We start from the raw sequence: 16,201 nt of genomic DNA, 5'->3' as shown, positions 1-16,201 counted from the left end.
GGACTTCAATGTCAATTGCCAAAGAGTCCAATTGCCAAAGCATCCATTTTCTCCAGGTGAACTGATCTCTGAGATCCGGCGTGGTGTAGTAGTTAAGAGCGGTGGCTTGGAGAGGTGGAGTCTGATCTGGAGTACTGGGTTTGATTCCCCACTCCACCACATGACTGGCAGAGGCTAATCTGGTGAACTGGATTTGTTTTACCACTCCTACACACGAAGCCAGCTGGGTGACCTTGGGCAAGTTACAGCTCTGTTAGAGCTCTCTCAGCCGCACCTACCTCACAGGGTGTCTGTTGTGGGGAAGGGAAGGTGATTGTAAGCCTTGTTGAGTCTCCCTTAAGTGGTAGAGAAAGTCGGCAAGACTTATATAAATGCACAGTATTTCAGGATTTTTGCAATATCTTCTGATGCAGAGTTGCTCCAGTTGAAGCCCACTGAAATTTCCTGCCAAAGGTTCTATGCCATTTAGCAGCTGTATAAAAGACAGAAGATCAACAGAAACAGCTTTATCTATGGCTACATCTCCATTTAGGAGCCCCGTGGTGAGATGTTAAGCTGCAGTACTGCAGTCAAAAGCTCTGCTCACGACCTGAGTTTGATCCCAACGGAAGTCGGTTTCAGGTAGCTGGCTCAAGGTTGACTCAGCCTTCCATCCTTCCGAGGGTGGTCCAAACAAAGTCTGCCTTGGAAACGTCGGGATGTGACGTCACCCCATGGGTCAGGAATGACCCGGTGCTTGCACAGGGGACCTTTACTTTTTTACATCACCATTTAGGAGAAAGCTATACCAATTGAATTTCCCCCTGACAAATTTCTCAGAAAGGTAGAAACCCTGGCAAGAAAAAGGCAAGTCTACCAGAAACACGAGGAGAAGATGAAACAGTAAAATGAGAGGGACTTGGAGAGTATGCAAAGTACCTTTCCGTCACTACCATAATTTCCAACTCCCACTCAATCCATGGACGCATCTAATATTAAACTGCACTGATCTATCTGCTGGCGTTCTGTTGTGTGTTAAAGCTTTGGGTTGCCTTTCCCTACAGAGGCACCAGCTGTTGAGAAATTCAACTTCCTTGTCATAGAACCTCAGTGATGAACAAAAAAACACGAGCTGAATTTTGTACCATACTGTTGTGAACAATTCCAAAACGGTAGCCATGTTCCAGTGCAATCCTAAATAGAGGTCTTTTATGCATGGCTGTTTTACTTGCCGTCATCCCTCTGACGACTTTGGGTCTTTGTGTTGATTATACATGCCCTTTCCAACTGTCAGAGATCGCCTCGCTCTCCCCGTGTTTCCCCACGTTTTGAGATACCTGTTTTATTTCAAATCTGAAAACGCGGGCAAATTGCGAGGAAAGGCGGGGGAGAGCGAGGCGACCTCTGACACAAAGACCTGAAGTCATCAGAGGGGTGATGGCAAGTGAAACAGCCATGCATAAAAGACCAGAGTTACATTCAAAGAATTTGCACTATTGGTCAGTTGCACATAGCAAAACCAGACTTGAACTTTGGAGACAAAGAGTAAACTGACATGAATTTTTTTTAGTATTTAAGGGGCCACAAGACTCCTGTTCATCAATAAACAGTTTATAGCCCAGTTCCAACGTCATGTGCTCAGAAATAGGGTTGCCAACAGGTCTGGAGAAAAATATCTCTTTAATAGAGGTTCAATGCGTGTAAATTAGCTCCTGAAGCTTCTCATGGCATGGAGATAATTTATTGTATATTTATTTATGCCATCTGTACCTCACCTGTGTCTCCAATGGGGAGCCAAAGCAACGAACATCGTTGAGTCTACCGCTCTTAACCATTATCCCACGCTGGAGTAAGCCCCATTATATAAAACGGGGCTTCTTTCTGAGTAGACCTGTTTAGCCTCGCTCCCGCCACCCAGATTTTAAAACCATCTGCAAACTCATTCGAGCAACCTCCTGTCATTCCTTACAGAACATGCTCGCTTGGGCACATGTGCTATTGAATCCAAGGAAATATGCAACGCATTTGGGCTGCAGTCCTGAGCAATACGTATCTGGACACTATTGGATCTAAGAAAATATGCAACGCATTTTGAGGCTGCAGTCCTGAGCAATACGTATCTGGACCTTATTTGATCTAAGAAAATATGCAACGCATTTTGGGGCTGCAGTCCTGAGCAATGTGTACTGGGACCCTATTGAAACTAAGAAAAAATGCAACGCATTTGAGGCTGCAGTCTGAGCAATACGTATCTGGACCCTATTGGATCTATACAATCTAAGAAAATATGCAACGCATTTGAGGCTGCAGTCCTGAGCAATACGTATCTGGACCCTATTGGATCTAAGAAAATATGCAACGCATTTTGGGGCTGCAGTCCTGAGCAATACGTATCTGGACCCTATTGGATCTAAGAAAATATGCAACGCATTTTGGGGCTGCAGTCCTGAGCAATACGTATCTGGACCCTATTGGATCTAAGAAAATATGCAACGCATTTGAGGCTGCAGTCAGAGCAATCCGTATTTGGCCCCTATACAATCTAAGAAAATATGCAACGCATTTGGGGCCGCAGTCCTGAGCGATACGTATCTGGAAGCACGTCTCCTTGAAACCAGCGGCATTCACTGGACCCCGCTGGAAAAGCGTCGCTGGGAATCGCAGCGGTGCCCCTTTAAGAGGAGCCCCCCCCCCGCCGCCGCCTTCGCTTTGTTTGGGCGCCTTGGCACGCAGGCGCAGTGGGCCGAACGCCGCTCTCGCCTCCCCTCCGGCGGATCCTCTATGGTCGGAATAGGCAGTCGCTGCACAGTGCCGGAATCATGGGCGGCGGGTCGAATTCCTCTGTGAGGGGTAAGAGCGTGCAGGGAGGGGAGAGGAGAGAAGTACATTGGTGTGTTTTTGCAGGGCAGGGGCAGCTTGTAGGATTCCTCCTCTACTTCCTACCATTGCTTTTCACCGCGTTGCGAAGAAGCGACTTGTTGCCTTTGCGCGAGCGTGCCTTTCTTTTGTCCGCCTCCTCGCCCGGGCTGCGCGGCGACCTTCAAGGGCCTCCCCGGCCTGTACCCCCTTGCTGCCTGCTGCATCGCCCGGGGGGTGGGGGTGGTGTCCCCCGCCAAGCTCTCCCCTCTTTTGCAAGGCCGTTCTCGCGGTGCAATGTAATAGTAGTAAAGGGCAAGTAGAAAAGAGTGGAAAAGGCAAAGAGTAGAAAAGGGCAAGAGTGCAGCAGCACCTTAAAGACTCACAGGAATATTTTCTGGCAGGGTGTGCGCTTTCGTGAGCCACAGCTCGCTTCTTCAGATACAGCTAGGATGTGAATCCATCTGTCTTTGAGTAGAGAAGGGTGAATTCAGACAAGCATTAGTATTAGAAAAGGGCAAGAGCCCAGTAGCACCTTAAAGACTCACAAGAATATTTTCTGGCAGGGTGTGAGCTTTCGTGAGCCACAGCTCACTTCTTCAGATACAGCTAGAATGTCTTTTAAGTAGAGGAGAGTGAATTCAGACAAGCATTAGTATTAGAAAAGGGCAAGAGTCCAGTAGCACCTTAAAGACTAACAAAAATATTTTCTGGCAGGGTGTGAGCTTTCGTGAGCCGCAGCTCACTTCTTCAGGAAGAAGTGAGCTGTGGCTCACGAAAGCTCATACCCTACCAGAAAATATGTTTGTGGTAGAAAAGGGCAAGAGTCCGGTAGCACCTTAAAGACTCACAAAAATATTTTCCGGTAGGGTATGAGCTTCAGGAAGAAGTGAGCTGTGGCTCACGAAAGCTCATACCCTACCAGAAAATATTTTTGTGAGTCTTTAAGGTGCTACTGGACTCTTGCCCTTCTCTACTAGTGCAGACAGACTAACACGGCGACCCACTGTGGAGCATTCGTATGTAAATGTTAACAGTCTGTAAAGGTGAATGGCGGACGTGATGGGGTTAGGTGTGGTGTGCAGAAGAGTCTGTGATGTCCAGGGGAGAGACGGGGGTGGAGAAATCAGCATTGGTCATGGGCCACGAATGCAAGGTCTTTATTCAGCCCAGGTAAATGCATTGGCTTTAGTTTGAATATCAACTGCAATTCAGCAGTTTCTCTTTCCAATCTCCCTTCGGAATCCCTTTGTAAGAGAACCGCTCCTCTTAAACCTGCAACAGAATGGCCTGGAAGGTTGAAATGTTCTCCCCCTGGTTTTTGAATATTGTGGTTTCTGATGTCAGGGGTGTAATGTAAGGGATGCTTGCCGTGCCCCGAGGGGAGCTGCCTTCACCTGGCAGGGCGTGGGAGCCACCGCCCTCCTCTACTTGGGGCGCACGTGCGCTTTAAAGGCGCCTTGCAGCGAGATCCTCCTGGACGCGTGGCGCGTGGACCACGTGCGCGCCTCCCTCGCGCCTCCGCCTTGCTGCTTGGACGCGGAGGACAAAAGAGTCGTCGTGACGGCTGGGCGTGCTGAAAACCCTGGGCGATGATAGGTTCTTAGTGCTTTTTTCTTGAAAGATGGGTGCGTGTGTGTGTTGGGGGGGGGTGTCGTTTAGTGGTTAACGTAGAACGAGGTTGCAGGCAGACAGAGCCTTGGTCCGGATCAGAACACAAAAACCTCACAATGGTATCTGAAGAAGTGAGCTGTGGCTCACGAAAGCTCATTACCTTACCAGAAAATATTTTTGTGAGTCTTTAAGGTGCTACTGGACTCTTGCCCTTTTCTGAAGAATCAGATCTGAAGAAGTGAGCTGTGGCTCACGAAAGCTCATGCCCTACCAGAAAATATTCTTGTTAGTCTTTAAGGTGCTACTGGACTCTTGCCCTTTCTGGTAGGGTATGAGCTAGAGTTCTTCGAAGAAGTGAGCTGTGGCTTACGAAAGCTCATACCCTACCAGAAAATATATTTGTGAGTCTTTAAGGTGCTACTGGACTCTTGCCCTTTTCTGAAGAATCAGATCTGAAGAAGTGAGCTGTGGCTCACGAATGCTCATACCCTACCAGAAAATATTCTTGTTAGTCTTTAAGGTGCTACTGGACTCTTGCCCTTTCTGGTAGGGTATGAGCTAGAGTTCTTCGAAGAAGTGAGCTGTGGCTCACCAAAGCTCATACCCTACCAGAAAATATTTTTGTGAGTCTTTAAGGTGCTACTGGACTCTTGCCCTTTCTGGTAGGGTATGAGCTAGAGTTCTTCGAAGAAGTGAGCTGTGGCTCACGAAAGCTCATCCCTACCAGAAAATATTTTTGTGAGTCTTTAAGGTGCTACTGGACTCTTGCCCTTTTCTGAAGAATCAGATCTGAAGAAGTGAGCTGTGGCTCACGAAAGCTCACACCCTGCCAGAAAATATTCTTGTGAGTCTTTAAGGTGCTCCTGGACTCTGGCCCTTTTCTGAAGAATCAGATCTGAAGAAGTGAGCTGTGGCTCACGAAAGCTCACACCCTGCCAGAAAATATTTTTGTGAGTCTTTAAGGTGCTACTGGACTCTTGCCCTTTTCTGAAGAATCAGATCTGAAGAAGTGAGCTGTGGCTCACGAAAGCTCATGACCCTACCAGAAAATATTCTTGTTAGTCTTTAAGGTGCTACTGGACTCTTGCCCTTCTCTACTACTGCAGACAGACTAACACGGCCACCCACTGTGAATTATCTCACAATGGCTGTACCGTTTGGTAGGACCACCAGAATGACCCCCCCCCCCGATTTTTCTCCCTCTCCCATAATACTAGACCGCAGGGTCATCTGCTGAAGCCGGAGGGCGAGAGATTCAAAACAGATAAAAGGAAGTTTTTTTTTTCACACAACGCGTAGTTAAATTGTGGAACTCCCTGCCTCAGGATGTGGTGATGGCTGCCAGCTTGGAGGGCTTTAAGAGGGGAGTGGACATGTTCACGGAAGCGAGGGCTATCCACGGCTACTAGTTAGAATGGATACTAGTCGTGTGTGTGTGTGTGTGTTAAGTGCCGTCAAGTCGGTTCCAACTCATGGCGACCCTATGACTGAAAGTCCTCCAAAATGTCCTATCTTTGACATAAGTCATGCTGCATACCTATTCTCTCTAATATCAGAGGAGAATGCCTATTATTTTGGGTGCGGTGGAACACAGGCAGGATGGTGCTGCTGCACTCGTCTTGTTAGTGGCTTCCTAAAGGCACCTGGTTGGCCACTGTGTGAACAGACTGCTGGACTTGATGGGCCTTGGTCTGATCCAGCAGGGCCTTTCTTATGTTCAATGCTGCAACCTTTTGAGTTCTCTGGAACTAGGGTTGTCAACCTCCCGGTACTAGCTGGAGATCTCTTGCTGTTACAATTGATCTCCAGCCAATAGAGATCAGTTCACTTGGGGAAATGGCCGCTTTGGCAGTTGGAATCTATGGCATTGAAGCCCCTCCCCAAACCCTGCTCCCCTCAGGCTCCGCCCCAAAAACCTCCCACCAATGGCAAAGAGGGACCTGGCAACCCTATCTGGAACTCTTTATCAGGCTATGATGTACACACATGGAGTGGGGTGGGGTGTCTCTCAGGTTATGGGCTTAAGGCAAGGTTACCTGTTTCCCAAGCTCAGTGTTGGCTCTCACATACAAAGTCCTTCACGGAACTGGCCCCTCTTATTTAAAGGACTGCCTCTGTTCCTATGCTTCGCCATGACAGTCGCTCACGTCAGCAGAGGCTTTTGCAAGTGCCAGTGTGCAAGTGAACCAATTCATGAGCTTTCTCTGTTGTTCCCTCCTTGTGGAATGACCTGCCTAAGGAGGTCAGGAAAGTTCCTCCCCCCACTCCTGGCTTCATGCAAACTGTGCAAAACTGAACTATTCAAGAGGGATTTCTGCACGGGTAATAAGGTTGCACTGCACAAAATGGTTCACAAATTTAGTTGGATAAATCATCAGGACTGTGGTCTATACTGCCATGTACGGCTTATTGTAAGTAGGATCCTATTATTTAATTTCTGTATCATTTAATGTGTCATGTTAATGCTTATGCTATGCTTCTGTTCTTGTGGTTCCAGCCTTCTAAAATCCTAATGCATTGGCTATTGAATGTCCCATTTTGTTGATTGTACTGACTCAATATGCATAATCCACCTTGAGTCCCTGTGAGAAAGGTGGCCTAGAAATAATGTAAATACAAAAAAGAAATGACAGTGATAATGTTCCTGTGGGTATTAACGTGGATAATGTGAATCTGTAGCTGATTCCTTTGAGGGTATTCTGTTGCTTCCAAACCGAAGAGGTTGAGCTGAAAAAATGCTAAAATTACAAATATATAAATTTTAATAAGGTGCACAGTCAAGTTAAAAACATAAAGCCTCTAGCACAGGCAAGATTTTCACATTCAATATATGCAAACTTAAACACCTGCAATGTACAATCTTACATTGACCAAAGTAGGATCCAAAAAGGACCAAACGCGTTTCGGCCTGAGAAGGCCTTCCTCAGTGGTCAGTCATACAGTTATAATCTAGCACACATCCTAATGATATAACTGTGTCATAATAAACAGTGAAAAATGTATAAAAGCCCTTCTAGTATAATGAAGCTCCCTGTAAGTTTTATTTATTCCTTATATACTACAACATGGCTTCCTTGTCTCACCTTCTGTTACATGCCGGGCTCTTGAGGATGTGCATACATCAAGCAGTGTATTAGGTCAAGTGGCCTTTTTTTTTGTTTTTCGGTATTCTGCTGCCACCTACTCCTCAGGTGTAAATGAACAGTTTGGAATAATTCTGTTCAATTCCCAGGGAACCCTATGATAAGTGAGTAGACAGTGTGGTGTGCACGAGTGGAAAATGTATGTTTCTCGCTCTAGGTAAGAAGGGCGTCTTCATTCTGGGTTATTTTCCTTTATTTGCTAGGGAAGGCAGGAGTCAACAAAATTGTTCATCATGTTCTATTGATTGATTCTTTTTTGAGTGATCTGGCATCTGCCTGCTTTGTAGTTAGCCCTGCCTACTTTCCTGAAGCAGGTGGCGGGCACCCAGTGAAGTGTCTGTGGGTGCCGTGTTGGGGAACCCTGATTTATGGTTCAACAGGCTGAGGGCATCTTGACGTAGAGGCTTCATAGCCCTCTGTTCTGAGGAAAAGATAGCCAAACTAAATATCTGGTTGCTCATACAGGCAGGACAGCTAGAGATCGAAAACTTCCAGAAGTGACTAGGTGATTTCCTTTGGGGGGGAAACAAGCAGAAGTCTTGCATAATTGCATATATCTGAGACATACTTTATTATTGTAAGCAAGTAAAATTGTACTTTTTGATATACTGATTAAATTTAGAAGTAGACATTGTTTTATATGAACAGAATTTCAGATATATCTAGTGATGGGGATGGAGCTGCAATCTGCCTCACCATAAGATATCCTAGTTTTATATTAGGTTTTTTTTTTGCTAGTTTGGAAAATGGAGGGTGGAGGAAAAATAAATAAGTTGAAAATAGGAACAATCAGTGTAGTAAACGAAAGGGCTTAGAAGCCGTGTTATTTTGCATAAGTGAAATAAGCTTATTTTATTAGTATTTTCCCAGTCTTGTTTATGTAGTGAGCTTCTCCCTGTTGCTGGAGATCCATGCCTCATGTTCATGTGGGTTTGCTGCATACTCTTGTGGTGTTAGAACCTGTTGAAGAGTATGTAGGCTGTTTGTCCTGTGAGACTGTGTGTTTATAGCTTTGTGATTGTTCTCTGGGGGGAAAAGAAACCTTATCCCAGGAGGCAAATTTCTATTGCCTGCATGCCAGTAGGGGAAAAATAGGAATAATGGCATAATGTCTTTTTAGGCCTAAGTAAAAACACAAAACAGTGAGTTGGTTTTAGCATGTCACAGAACACTTTCTCAGGCTCTCTTAAAGAAAAGAGAGGAGGACATGCAGCGTCTTTGCAAAGCTTAAGTTAGTAATTTGTGATCTGCGCTGGGTACAAACTGGCCAGCCTAGTGCTGAATCACTTTGAGATTAACACATGCAGATATGGCTTCGACTATGCCCTACAAGTACATATATGTCATTCTCTCTCCTCCTTGATGTCTGAAGAAGAATTCTGCGGGATACAAAAGCTACTTCACTGCTTTGATTATTTAAGATGATCCTAATACAATTGTTATGACCCTGTTGAGTGTATATAAGTCACTAGAGCTCAGACTTCCTACCTTCAGGATATGTTTTCCCTATCTATCTGTCATAGAATTAATGTTTTCCTATCTTTCTGCAAACCATACCTGCCATACAGCTTTATCCACTGGATTCTCAGTGTGTGGTACTAGCTATGTTTGGTTATGGTAGAAGTCTCTTCCTGACTCTTTACCCACAACAACAGCAACAAACAAAAAACCTAAGAAAAAGTGTGACTGGGCCAAGGTCACCCAGTGAGCTTCCGTGGCAGAGTATGGTTTCAAATTTGATCCTAAACTGACATACTAACCCTGGGGTGTCAATCGTAAGGCCCGCGGGCCGGATCGGGTCCCTTGAGAGCTCTCATCTGCGAGCCCGCCGAAGCCCCTCCACTCCTGATCTAGGCTGGCCTGACCAAGTGACATTTATATCATATCAGGCCCTCATGACAATTGAGTTCAACACCCCTGCACTAACCACTATCCTATAACATTTGCTCCCTCATTTTGTAATTCTACATGAGTCTTTTATACTCAGCTTCTGTTTCTTAACATTTAGCGTGTGGGAACACATTAGTACTTGTCGCAAACAGGGCCTGGCCTGCTTGGAAACATTTGGTTTCTCCACCACCGCTGCACGAACGGTCTATGCAGCTAAATGGAAAACATTGGAGACACCGGACAAAACTGGATAAATAAAATGTTCGAACTAGCAGAAATGGCGAAATTGACAGCGTTGGTAAATCAAAATGAAAATGATGAATATGTGAGGGAGTGGGAGGCATGGATTTTTTATTGTGACAATGAACTTAACATGAAGAACATCAAAGGTTATGTTTTAGTCTAATTCAATTGTTAATAATAGTAATATTGTATTATTAAGTGAAAGAGGAAATTAAGTAGTTTGAAATAAGTATAGAATATTTTATAATGAATTAGAAGATAATTGCAAAGAGGATTACTGAGATAAATTAGCGATAGAAGAGGGAAGAGGAAGTTAGAGAAAAATTATGTACTATTATATATTGTAGATTAAAATGTAGGTTTAGAAGAGATTAAATGACAATGTTAATTAACTGTATTAATTAATTATATAAGAAAATAATTTTTTAAAAAAAAGAAACTTATAGTTTCTAAATTCCTGCTTCTGTGAATTGTTACTGTAAGATTTTAATACTCTGTTTCCAGTATTCCAAAAATGGATTTCTTCTCTCTCTCTATAAAAAATAAATGAAGGTGATCCTGCCCCATAAGTGGTAATCTAACAAATATTGCTTTCTAAAGTCATTGGTATACTTGGTGGTGTCTGATGTCAGAACAAAGGCTAAGATTATAATCCTAAGCATACTTTCAGAGGGCAAGTTTAATTGAATTCAGTGAGGCTTAGTTATGGGTAAACATTCTCACAGGTGCTCTGACAGACTGTAGTACTAGGCACACTGCTTGGGAGTAAAATCTTGCGGTGCTTAGTGATAAGCTCCTGAGAGAAGCATTCATAGGACTGGGTTGTTAAGCTGAAGAACCAGGTTGCTTTAGTTTCTGCGGCTCAAGCATGGAAGCAGAGATTTGTGCAAGGCGACAACTACTACAAATGGAGACCATATGGAATGTCATACTTCTTGGGCCCATGATGTCCATGCTGCGGTACTCTTGCAGACGGTTTTGATAATTTCTCCATCTTCTCTTTTCAGTTGAATGGATTGTAGCAGTCTCATTTGCTGCTGGAGCAGCAGCCGTTGGGTATCTTGCTTACAAAAAATTTCTCAGCAAGGACCGCTGCTGTAGTTCGATGGTCAACCTGCATATCCAGAAAGATAATCCCAAGATAGTTCATGCATTTGATATGGAAGACCTGGGGGATAAAGCTGTGTACTGTCGCTGCTGGAGGTCTAAGAAGGTAAGAGAAGAAAATGGTATTACTCCGTAGGTGGGTTTGATGAACGCTCCAGAACCCAAATATCTTTTGTAAGCAGTGAAGAATTGGAGGAAATAACAGGATAAGATCTAGGAGTTGAAGGAAGTATTTAATTCTGGAAAGGGTTATGAAAGTGGTTTTCTATACTAGCTCATCTTACTTTCTCCATTTGAGAATGTGAGGTTGGATCCAGAAAACTTAAAGGGAGTCTGCTCATGGAACTAATTTTTCTCACATTGCTCCTTCTGAAGTCCCCTGCCCCCACTTGAAGAATTGTTCCTGGAGATAGGAGGACCCTTTGGAACAGTGTGGGGTGTAGTTAAAGTGGAAAATCTATAAAAAATAAAAAATGGAATTGCCTTCTGCTCAAGGAAAGGACAGCTTTAGATCCAGCCACGTCATGTCCATTATGTGCTACTGTTGCCTTGTTCAACCTCTGCCAATCTAGTCTCTGGTCCAAAAGATACGGTAATGTGAATTTGTTTCTTAATCACTTAATCTACATGGCCTTTCACTCAGGTTACTCTCTCAGCAGTAGCACTCCTTTTTAGGGCATTGCATTTCCCTGTCACTAAGAGATATAAAACCTTTTTAGCATTGCAAGATAAAAAGCAGATGCTGTTTGAAGAAATACTAGTTCATTTAAGGCTTGAAAAAAGGAGATGCTACTTATGCAGTCTCAATCATATCTGCAAGTAAGTCCAATTGGTGGGACTTACTTTGGACTAAACATTAATGGAATGCTAAAAACATTTTAGGGCTTGGTATGGCTGCTAAAAACTATAATAAGACGGAACATGTGAGAGAATGAGGAAAGGATGAGTCCCAATTCTCAGTGGCTATTAGTGTGTGCCCTCTTCTCTCCCTTTAAGGAGAGAAAAGACTCTCTTTAAGGGAGGGGCCGTGGCTCAGTGGTAGACCATCTGTATTGCATGCAGAAGGTCCCAGGCTCAGTCCCCAGCATCTCCAGTTAAAGGGACTAGGCAAGCAGGTGATGTGAAAGACCTCTGCCTGAGACCCTGGAGAGCCACTGCTGGTCTGAGTAGACAATACTGACTTTGATGGACCAAGGGCCTAATTCAGTATAAGGCAGCTTCATGTGTTCTCTCCATCATGGTGCTTAAAGCAGTATTCTAGCCATGCTCCTCATCAAGCATTTGTCACATTCTCTAAATAAAGTTATCTGATAAATGCTAGAAGTCATAGTCAATGGTGGCCAACCTGCCTAGGCTCTAACTGAGAGAGCCAGTGTGGTGTAGTGGTTAAGAGCGGTGGTTTGGAGCGGTGGACTCTGATCTAGAGAACCGGGTATGATTCGTCCATATGAGCGGCAGAGGCTAATCTGGTGAACTGGATTTGTTTCCCCACTCCTACACATGAAGCCCCCTAGGTGAACTTGGGTTAGTCGCACTCTCTCAGCCCCACCTACCTCACAGGGTGTTTGTTGTGGGGAGGGGAAGGGAAGGTGATTGTAAGCCAGTTTGATTCTTCCTTAAGTGGTAGAGAAAGTCAGCAAATAAAAGCCAACTGTTCTTCTAATTGCCAGGATTTCATAGAAGTTCAGTTGTGTTACCATATGGACCTTACTGCAGACTGAAAATCTTAGCTTCTGCAGTGCTGGGGAAGAGATTTGTAGGCTCTCACACAATCTTAGATGAAATTGTCCTTTGGAGCATGAATAAGTTCTGTACTAGAATGGAAAAACTGGGCAGGGGGAGATTATTTCAGTGGAGTGCAGTACTGAGTGCTCCCGAGGAGGAATTGTTCCTGCCAATTATCCAGCTAACACTGTAGATGATGTATAGGATGTTGGTTCAAATGCAGTATGAACCCTTGGCTCTGCACTATACAAAAAGGCCCTGTACTTGCATTCTTGCTCTTTTCTCCCATGCAGATAAGTCAGAAGCCAGAAGTTTAGTTCAAATGGTATAGTTTGTCATTACATGTAAACCAGCAAACAGTGTTTTGTGCTACTCCTCCAAGCCTGTGTTGCAAAGTAGCGTCAAACTTTAGTTTGCAATCCTGGCTTGGAGGAGAAGCACAAACTACTCTTTGCTGGTTTAGATGTCATGGGAAGTTTCTGATTGCACTAAAGTCACTAGATGCCAACTGTGCAAGCCAGGAGAGGAGAGTAAGCATGCAAGCAACATGCAGTGTGAAGCCATAGTTTGGAATTATGTCTGAACCAGCCCAGTGTGTGAAGATTTTGGAGCACCTAGCTTCTATAATTCACAGTGGGTAGCCGTGTTAGTCTGTCTGCAGTAGTAGAAAAGGGCAAGAATCCAGTAGCACCTTAAAGACTAACAAAAATATTTTCTGGTAGGGTATGAGCTTTCGTGAGCCACAGCTCACTTCTTCAGATATCTGAAGAAGTGAGCTGTGGCTCACAAAAGTTCATACCCTACCAGAAAATATTTTTGTTAGTCTTTAAGGTGCTACTGGACTCTTGCCCTTTTCTACTAGCTTCTATAAGAAGTTGGTAAATTAGAAAACAGTTACCGTTGTGTAATAATACAGCCGCAGGAGGCTGTTTCTACTTCTCTTCTGTGGAATGGCCTGCCTGAGTAGGTCAGAAAGTCCACCACCTTATTATGATTTCACAGAATGTGCAAAACAAATGTTCAGGAGGGCATTTTTTTTATCAAGGGAATAGAACTGTGGTAGAATGGAACAGTCCAGGAGGTTGCTTTATAATGGGCAAAGTCTATTGCAATGTTTATTGTATGTATCACCTTCCTTTTGTGTGTGTGTGTGTGTGTGTGTGTAAAGTGCCGTCAAGTCGCAGCTGACTTATGGCGACCCCTTTTGGGGTTTTCATGGCAAGAGACTAACAGAGGTGGTTTGCCAGTGCCTTCCTCTGCACAGCAACCCTGGACTTCCTTGGTGGTCTCCCATCCAAATACTAACCAGGGCTGACTCTGCTTAACGTCTGAGATCTGACGAGATCAGGCTAGCCTGGGCCATCCAGGTCAGGGCCACCTTCCTTTAACTGCATTCTATTTTACCATTGTAACCCACTTTCTGAGTTAGGGCATGTCATGCCTAGACAGTTCTTTCCTTTTCATTGTATTTGTTCTTGTTTGCACTGCATCCCGATTCTGTAATCCTTGTTCTACGGCATTGTTTATTTAAGGTCCTTTCTGCCTGATTGAACGGTTTTTAAAATTTTTGTAATCCACCCTGAGTCTTAGTGAGAAAGGCAGGCTATAAATGAAATAAATACATCTAAAGCAGGGGCATTCCACTTATTCATGTTGGGTTGTTAAAATGATCTGGTAATGGAGTGTTACAGGTGTGCTTCAAGAGAGACTTCATGCTGTCGTGTTTAGCTTAAGTTATTAGAAGGAGTAAGATTTCTCCCCACGTTGCCTGTCTTCTTGCTGCCCATCCATGCAGCATTGGGAAGGGTAGTACAGGGGGGTAAAGTTGTCCTCTCCCCACACTGTCACTTGTCAGCTTGAGCTGTACCCACACATTTGTTGGACACTGCATGATCATGGATACCATAGCAGTAGTTCATAGCTTGATTTTCCTGTGTGGAGAATGCAGTCTATTTGCAAATGATTGCAAATGATTGCTATAACAGCCCAATATCCAGTGATGAGTAGGTGCAACCCTGCTTCAGAAGAATATAGTAATGCAGATCTCCACCCTCTGCCCCCTCATGGTATACTAGGTTATAAGGATAACTTCTCTCTGCGTCTTCATCTCCAGGCAAGTTGCATTTAATGTATTGATTCCCGTTCTCCTTGATTGAATTAAACCAGAATGATGTAATTCCTGCCACTTTCCTGAAGCAGTATTAATCTTGCAAGGGAAATATATAATGGTCCGCCAAGCATTTGCTTGCTGTTTCTAGAGGTTACAGTTAAGCTAGTGCTGTTACCCTTGGAGGGAGTACTTTGCAACCCAAATCTTGACACTGATCCTCGGACCAATTTAATTCGTTGAAAGCCTTGGCAGGTCTTCTCTTGTGTTGCACCAAATACATCTTTAATGCTTTCTGATGCTGTGGGTAGTAATCTGTTACATTTGTAGACCGATGTGCTAACCAGCGTTTTTCACAGTCTTCAGTTTATTTGCCTTGCCAAAGAATGTGTGCAGTTACGATTGTTTAATCTCTCTCCCTCCCCTCGTAGTTCCCATTGTGTGATGGGTCTCACACAAAGCACAACGATGAAACAGGAGACAATGTGGGGCCTCTGATCATCAAGAGAAAAGATGCATAAACACCCAACGATTTGGACACCACGAAACATGACCTTGTTGAAGCGCTTTATGCCCACCTGTGATTGAAGTAAACGGAGATCTTAAGTCATTTCACTGAAGATTTTTTTTTTTAGATGTGATACACAGCAGATCGCAGCATACATAGTGCCATGCTGTTTGCCTTGCTTAAACACTACAGAATGTTGGAGATGAGTACCTGTGATTTCCGGATTTTGTCTTGTAAAGTGTTCATTCTCGTAAGGTGTAAAGAAAGACCCTTAGAATGTATTTTGAACTGTGTATTGATGCATTAAATTATTTTCAAATACATGGCGGCATTCTTGAAAAACGTCTCTGCTGTTTAGAACCTGAAACAGTAAGTCTAAAGATACAGAACATCGCAGTTCCCCACCCAGTTCAAACACTGTGTACTAGGAACAGTGAATAGCATGACATTCAGAAAGGAAAGCCACGTTGTGAAGGTTTGCAATCTAACTGCTATGCAATAATTAGAAAACTGTGGCATGCCCATGTTGTTTAATTCTTCTTTAAAGCATGAAAGCTTGTCAGTGTTCCCAGTTTAGAACTTCTATAGATTGTCACTGAAGAAAGAGTGATAGATATACCCACTAGAAATTATTTTCATGTTTATTCTAAAACAATGACACTTCACAGGTACATGGAAAGGAAGAGATAAGATACTTTGATCTAAAATTGTGATATATTGCCTTGGTGGTGGCAGAAAGCGCCATCGAGTTGCAGCTGCCTTTTGGTGACCTTGTAGGGTTTTCAAGGTAAGAGATGAACAGAGGTGGTTTGCCGCTGCCTGCCTCTGGGTGGCAACCCTGGACTTCCTTGGTTGTCTCCCATCAAGTACTAACCAGGGCTGACCCTGCTTAGCTTTTGAAATCTGATGCGATCAGGTCTGCCTGGGCCTTCTAGGTCAAGGGTTTATATTGCCTTACCTGCTTTGAAATGGCAAGTTACTATTCACTGTAAGGATATGATTATATAGAAATGTGGCAATCTTAACTGC

General features: G+C 44.0%; 1 protein-coding gene across 1 annotated transcript; it reads left to right on the top strand.

Moving 5' to 3' along the window:
• The first annotated feature begins 2,787 nt into the window (after positions 1-2,787).
• Positions 2,788-15,392, top strand: CISD1 (CDGSH iron sulfur domain 1). Its single transcript, XM_056850564.1, has 3 exons — positions 2,788-2,829; positions 10,733-10,938; positions 15,096-15,392. Exons 1-3 carry the CDS (start codon positions 2,799-2,801, stop codon positions 15,183-15,185), a joined length of 327 nt encoding a protein of 108 aa, XP_056706542.1. The 5' UTR covers positions 2,788-2,798; the 3' UTR covers positions 15,186-15,392.
• The last annotated feature ends 809 nt before the right edge of the window (positions 15,393-16,201 follow it).

Source organism: Euleptes europaea, chromosome 5 (assembly GCF_029931775.1).
Source record: "Euleptes europaea isolate rEulEur1 chromosome 5, rEulEur1.hap1, whole genome shotgun sequence".
Classification (NCBI taxonomy): domain Eukaryota; kingdom Metazoa; phylum Chordata; class Lepidosauria; order Squamata; family Sphaerodactylidae; genus Euleptes; species Euleptes europaea.
Note: the sequence above shows the minus strand (reverse complement) of the source record. Positions and strands in the feature narration are given on the sequence as shown.